The 7092-nt window shown below is 50.1% G+C and overlaps 1 protein-coding gene across 1 annotated transcript in view; it reads left to right on the top strand.

The window, feature by feature from the left end:
- Positions 1–3556: 3556 nt before the first annotated feature.
- Positions 3557–7092, top strand: part of AIPL1 (AIP like 1 HSP90 co-chaperone) — a gene marked incomplete at both ends in the record, with an annotated part of 10263 nt that continues 6727 nt past the window's right edge. The window contains 2 exons of the mRNA XM_084762619.1: positions 3557–3652; positions 4674–4853. Coding sequence (XP_084618745.1) covers positions 3557–3652; positions 4674–4853 — 276 coding nt within the window. The remainder of the gene's footprint in view (positions 3653–4673; positions 4854–7092) is intronic.

A 7092-nucleotide genomic window follows, 5' to 3' on the forward strand; every position in this document is an offset into this window, starting at 1 on the left:
TCCCTGCCAAGGTCTCCCTAATCTTACCAGTAGGAATTTGTGATTTATTAAACACTGTGCTAAAAAGAGGCTGGAAAGGTCCAATTCTTTCTTACGCCTGTGGGTCTCAAATTTGGCGTGTGTGGAGGGAGGAGTATTTCCAGATCAACTCTTCAATACTCAGTCAGAGAGACTGTGTGTTATCTACACATGAGACCCAGGGAGTGAGCTGTCCATGCAGACTGCATGTATGTTTGTGTGTTTGTGGTCCCAACCCCTCTACCAGCCAGGGCATAGCACGTTCAAGGCCGCTCTCTGAAAGAAACCACACACACACACACACACACACACACACACACACACACATACACACACACACACGCACCCCTAGATAAGTCACAGATTTGTGAAGTGATCATGAGGTGTGCTCTGAGAGGCTTCACTGCACCCCAGTGACAATGGGTATCTGAAGTTTGCACACCACTGCTCTCATTGACTCTGCCCGCTGGCCCCTCCTCCACCCGACTGTTTATCAGGAATCACAAATGCTTGTTTCTCACCCTGCTTATGTCAGGCCGCCTGTGCTTGTGATCACAGTCAAGCAACACACGCAGTGCCTCAGACGGAGGAAGAAGAGAGTGGTTTCTATGAAGACAGAATTCAAAGTGTGGGTATGACTCAGTGAAGACGAAACACTGGGAAATCAATCTCTCAAATAATGTCATTTCCTCTGCGCCTGCTGCAGTGCTTGGTATGTCAAGGCTCCCGTAACAATAGCTTATGCTTTCTGAGTCCTTACCACGTGTCAGACACTCAGCTAAGTGCACCAACATTCTTCCTCCTCAGCTCTGGGAAGTGAGATCTATTTTTATTTTCATTGCTGATGACGACGAAGAAGCTGGAGGTTCAGACAGGCGAGGTCCTGGGTTTCTGACTCTGAGCCTGGGTTCCTCTCTTTGGGCCACACATCCATGCTAAGCGCATGCACACATGTGCGTGCAGAGCATTCTCAATGCTTGCAGCCCGCTACCATTTTGCCACCCGGAGACGTAACTTGCAGACCAGGTTAATGAAGGAAAAGTCTCCATGGCAACGGAAGAAGGCAGAAGAAGTATCTTCTGAATGGGAAGATGCTCCCTTCAGCCTTGCATAGAGAGTGGCTGGGGGTGGGGCGGGGCTCCGCACAGGCATAGCTCTTTGATGGAGGGCCAGGTGCAGGGTCCCCTGCTCTGCTGGAGGAGGACATTACAGCAAGCTGTACAAGTCACGCTCAGCTCTACCTTTTCCTCTGTGGAGGAGGGAGGAAGAGGAGGGGTCCCTCTGCAGCCCCCTCTCCCCCAGCTTCCTCTTCAGCCACAAAGCTTTCACTAGCTCTCAACATCCCCAGAATTATCACATCTCATAGAAATAACTGACATCCAACAGTTACTATGTGCAGAACGACACGGACATGAAGAGCCAGGGACCATGGGAAGTGAGAGGGGCACTGGGACCTCACTTGTACGGAGGTTGGGCTTCCCAAATATGTGGCGTTCTAGTTGAGGCATTGGGTGGCTGGGTGGGGATGTCAGGAATATTGCTATATTCCAGGACTGACTGGAGTAAGGCTGAGAGAGCACGCCTAGGGTGGGGGCCCGGAGCAGTGTAGGGCAGGAGCTTAGAATGGATCTGAAGAGAGTGGGAAATCAGTTGGATCTGAAGAGAGGAGCAGGTGACTGGAGTTGCATTCCAATAAGGCTTTGAAAAGATTGGAGGCTGTGGCTTGAGCAAGCAATGGACTACTATCTCCCATCCCCCACCCTCACCCCCACCCCACCTACCCCCATCCCCCACCCCTCACCCCACCTTCACTCCCACCCCCTACCCCCACCCTCATCCCCCACCCCCTACCCCACCCTCATCCCCCACCCCCTACCCCACCCTCATCCCCCACCCCCTACCCCACCCTCATCCCCCACCCCCTACCCCACCCTCATCCCCCACCCCCTACCCCACACCCATCCCCCACCCCCCAACCCAAGGCAGTGAAGCCTGGCCCCTGGAATTCCTTTGCCCCTCCCCTTTGCCCTGTGTTCTTTGACTCTCTGCAAAGTAAGATATGGAAACAGTAGCAAAGTGTGAAGCACTGTGAGATGGGGTGGGGAGGCCCTTTCCTCCCGTTGTGCATCTGGTCAGGATGAGAAACGTCCCAAAGAGAAACTGTCTTATGATGAGTCATTATAAAGCAATTCACAAGGCCACCCTCCAGGTCAGGGGTGGACACTGCAGGAAGCTCAGGGTCAGCGCCCGGCCCTGGTGTGTGTTCTTTCTCCCCTCCTAGGTGGTCATGGCAGACACTTTGATTTCCCTAACTGTCCGTTCTATGCCCTCAGCAACATGCCCCTTTAGGCTGCTATGTGGCTGGAGAGAGACGGAAGGGGAAAAAGTCTCTACATCCCTCTAAGACTAGGATAGAAATAAGCTCCAAGTGGGGGAGCTGGCACGCAGGGAAGGCTTCCTGGAATCTAGATTTAGGCTGCATCCTGTTTCTGACCAGTTAGCCTAGGTTTGTGGTCTTTTAACCAAGAGCTTCTCAAGGAAATCAAGACTTTTGAGGGTGCTGGATAGCCCCAGGGTCCTGGCCTTCCTGGAGAAGGGAATTGAGGAAGGGTGGATTAGAGACACCTGATGCCATGGAGCCATTAGCGCTGATGCAGGAAGCTTTTGTTGGTTTCTAGACAGTTACAATGCCTCCCTGTGGCAAGGTTTTCTCTCTTCGTCACAAGTCAGCGTCAGGAAGGAACTGGTTTTGTGCTCAGAATCCTTCATCAGCCTTAAACCTCTGGGAGAGAAGCGCCAGAATTTGAGCTGGTCACAAGGTGGCGCCAAACGCCAAGCCGACTCATTACATTTTCTTTTCTAGTGCCCAAAGTGGGTTCTTGGGGAGCCAGATAAAGTCTACCTGCCTCTCAGGACACAGGGCTGAGGCACGCCAAAGGGCTGGGGGAGTCCCATCCTCTAGCCAGACCTTAGAGTGGAGGCAGAAGCTCAATGTTAGAAACTCCTGTTTGCCTAGAACTCCCAACCTCTCTTAGTTACCCCGATGCTAGAAACCCACTGCTACCCTCTGGCCACTTCTCCTAGACCCCAGGAGGAGAGGAGCAGAGAAATATAGGCAGAGACTGGGACAAGGTCACCACCGCAGGCACAGGAAGGGCAATGGTGGCTTTGGGCCTCCCTCTTTTTCCCCTCAGGTGGCCCCAAGCCTCTCCTGCTGCCTGCTTTCTCCCCTTCCTCTTCACAGAAACATCCAGGAACCTCTTTTGTTGAGGTGGCACAAAAGCAAAGCCTCTGTGGGTGTTAGGCATCAAGTAAGGGATCCTGAGTAAAGTAGAGTGTGTAAGTTGAAGTCTGTAGACCTTCCTCCTGTCTTCCCTCCCTGCCTGGAAATCCTCTGGGTGTCAGCTGCTGTCCTCCACTCCGATAGGATTATCCAGGCTCAAACAGGCCTCTCTTCCTGGGTGTCAGCCCCAAGACCATCCCCTGCTTTGGTAGGATTATCTAGGTCTGCGCACAAACCTCTTCCCCTACCTGCACCATGGATGTCTCTCTACTCCTCAACGTGGAGGGTGTCAAGAAGACCATTCTGCATGGGGGAGTGGGAGAGCTCCCCAACTTCATCACTGGATCCCGAGTGAGTACCCCCAGATAGGGCCCCACGGCCCCTTTCTGTGTTTCAGATGTGTTCTGTGCTCCCAGTGCATTGCAAATAGCTTTCAGCTCTGCCCTAATCCACCCAGGCACCCAGGCTGTTTTGTGTGGCAGTTTATAAACAGGCCTTTTCAGTTTTCAGGGTGACTTTAGTGTGGGCTAAGAGGAAGGGTTTGGGGGAATTTTCCAGAGACATAAATATTGAGTAGGAAGGAGTCTCAGGAGTTGTGGTGTTTGTCTCCTTGAGTTTGGTGGGTTTCCCAGGCTGCGTGAACACATCCCTGGACATTTGAACTTACTAGGGAAAGAGTTCCTGACCCTTGGCTATGAGAAATGGGTGGGGGTGGCGGCGTCTGCTGGAAAGGATTGTAGGAGGGGATAGTCTGAGGCATCTTAGCTTATCAGGTGTGGGTGAGCTGACTCGGAAGACAGTCCTGGGAGCTGGAAGGAGAGATAAACGTTTTTTTTTTATTTGTTTAGATCACAAGTAGGGGGGATGAGAAAAGACTTGTGAGAGAGCAGGTGATGTTTATCCCCTTAGAAGTCAAACTACTATGTGGGGGAGATTGGTTTAAGCAGCTGAAAAACACCCTTGAACAAACTCTGAGAGGAGGTATAAAAATGAGCCCAAAACAAGAGGTGGGGCCTTTGGAGACTTGTGAGACTGTTCATTGCTCCACTGTGAGACGCTCCTAGTGAGAACCGCTCGAGGGAAGGCTTCGGGGCTCCTGGCTCTGGCTGAGGTTCTGGGTTCTGGTTGCTCCAGGTTCCAGCAGAAGAAATCCTGCTGACTACGCCAGGAGAATTGTTCCTCAGAACTGATATCCTTATTGTTTCATAATTGTATTCTTTAATCTTCTTTTCCTATTGATTAGGTTAGTTGGGTTATAAGTGAGGTACTCTCGGGCAATAAGTTCGTAATAAAATATATTTGTTAAGAAAATTGAGTCTACAGGAGCCTGTGGGAGGTGAGTCTATAATGGGGCGTCTGTTCTGGGGACAAGGTGACCTTCCATTTCCGAACCATGAAGTGCGATGAGGAACGCACGGTGATCGACGACAGCAGGCAGGTGGGCCAGCCCATGAACATCGTCATTGGCAACATGTTCAAGCTGGAGGTGTGGGAAACCCTGCTGACGTCCATGCGGCTTGGCGAGGTGGCTGAGTTCTGGTGCGACACCATCGTAAGTAGGCTGCACGGCTCTTTCTCCATTCAGTCCCCTCATTTTTCCCAGAGCTTGTCCAGGTCCAGGAGGATTAGTGCAAAACAAGTCTCTGCAGGCGAAGCCTCAGTCCCTGTTCTCTGCCATGACAAACATGGCACCCAGCCCTTCAGACAAGGCAGGCCCCAAAGTGACGTGGAGCATATGGCTCCACCATGGCTCTGGGCCGCAGACGCATGTGGAGAAGGCCCCTCTTTCCTTTTCTGCTCAAGGCTGTAGATCCTGGAGACTTGTGCCGTTGGCATTTTTTTTGCCCTTCCCCCTACTTCTGCTAACTCTGTGACTCAGTTCCTACTTACATCAATCATAAGCCATCCTTGCGGCATCTTGTTTTTTGTGATTCGGAGAGACAAGTGTTTCCTAGAGAAACTTCCAAATGTGTGAATGTCAAGGAAAAACTTGGGAAGCTCCTGCCACCTAGACCTGCCATTATCAACTCACGGCCCTATCTTGTAACCTCTGCCCTCCAGGGCACTTCCCTTCCTCATCCCACACGATACGGAACCTTCCAGACATTGTACCAACTCATACAGGAACACGAGAATTTGAGACTTTAAAACTATCGGACATTAAAAAAAAACCACAACCACAGTATCGTAGTTAAATCTTCATAAACCCATTTACTGCCTTTTTAAAAGTATGTGCACACATGTTTGTGTCTCTGTGTGCATCCATGCACATGAGTGCAGGTGCATAGCCTTCTTACAAGGTCAGGAATGCTTCATAGAGACCAAAGGCAAGAAGGGTAGTTCTAAACTAACATATCACAGAAGAAGCCAACTGGATGAATTCCTGAACTGACAGAAATGCATTTCTTAAGTTAAAGGACATTAAGATAAAAAAAAAAAATTATAACACTGGGACTGTTGAAAAGAAAAGAAACTGGGCTCCTGTGCACTGAGGAACACACAGGAGTAAGGAGTTGCATGCCGCCCCCTAATGGTATAGGGTGGGACTGCAGCCTGGCCCTATTAAAAGATGCATGACCCAACAATCAGGCTTTTAGCCTAAGGGGCTTGAAATTATTCTAGTTCTTTCTTTCCCTTCCCCTTCTAACCCCTTTATTTTTGTGCAGGGCCTCATGTGGCCCAGGCTGGCCTCAAACTCCCTGTGTAGCTAAGAATGACGTTGAAGTTCTGATCCTCCTGCCTCTACCACCCTGATTTGAGGGTTACAGGTGTGTACCACCACATCTGGCTTATGTGGTGCTAGGGATCAAACCCGGGGATTTGTGCACTTCAGGCAAGCTCTCTGCCAATGGAGTCCCACCCCCTGCCTTTGTTTAAAGCCACAGGTATCTCTGTGATCTTCTCACCGAGGGCCCCACTGTGCCTGCCTATCTCATACAAGATTGAGATTGATGGGTGAGCTCAGGTGTTGACAAGCCGAGCTGTCCATCACGAAGCTCCCCCTGGATTTTCACAGCAGCTGGTGGATAGATACTCCTTATTTCATGGGGAGCTAATGACCTTTTTGAAAGAGCAGTTTGGTAGAGAGATGGATTGCATTTGAGATGAATTCTATTAGTGTGGAGTGACCTGGAGAGAGTCTCTCTTCTCTTGCGACCCTGCCTTCTCATCTGTAAATGAACAAATGGCACGTTGAAGGCTGTTTTGGGAGTCACAGGATATGACACAAATGAGCAGAAGTCGTAGTATGTATAAGGCGACTAAAAGGCTGAAGCCGTTATCTTGAGCTAGAAGAATGTTAAAGGCTCACCCCTTTCTTTTTCTGAGGAGCCTTACTCTGAGAAAGATTCTGAGAGAGGGAGTAACCTGCTCTGGCTCCAATAATTTGAGGGGTAGGCTCCAAGTGGGATCCTTAGCCTTCTTTTTGGGTCATACATCTTTTAATAGGGCCAGACTGCAGTCCCACCCTATACCAGTAGGGGGCGGCATGCAACTCATTACTCCTGTGTGTTCCTCAGTACACAGGTGCTCTGTATCTTTTCTCTGCAACAGTCCCAGTGCTATATATATATTTTTAAAAAATCTTAATGTCCTTTAACTAAAAAAATGCATTTCTGTCAGTTCAGGAATTTATCCAGTTGGCTTCTTCTGTGATATGTTAGTTTAGAACTACCCCTCTTGCCTTTGGTCTCCGTGAGGCATTCCTCACCTTGTGAGAGCCCTGTGTACCTACTTCAGGCTTTTTGTTTTCTACAAGGCTTTGTCACCAGCAAGAGCCTCCCACTTCCTCG

Source organism: Acomys minous (genome assembly GCF_964271855.1).
Source record: "Acomys minous genome assembly, chromosome: 16".
Taxonomy (NCBI): Eukaryota; Metazoa; Chordata; class Mammalia; order Rodentia; family Muridae; genus Acomys; species Acomys minous.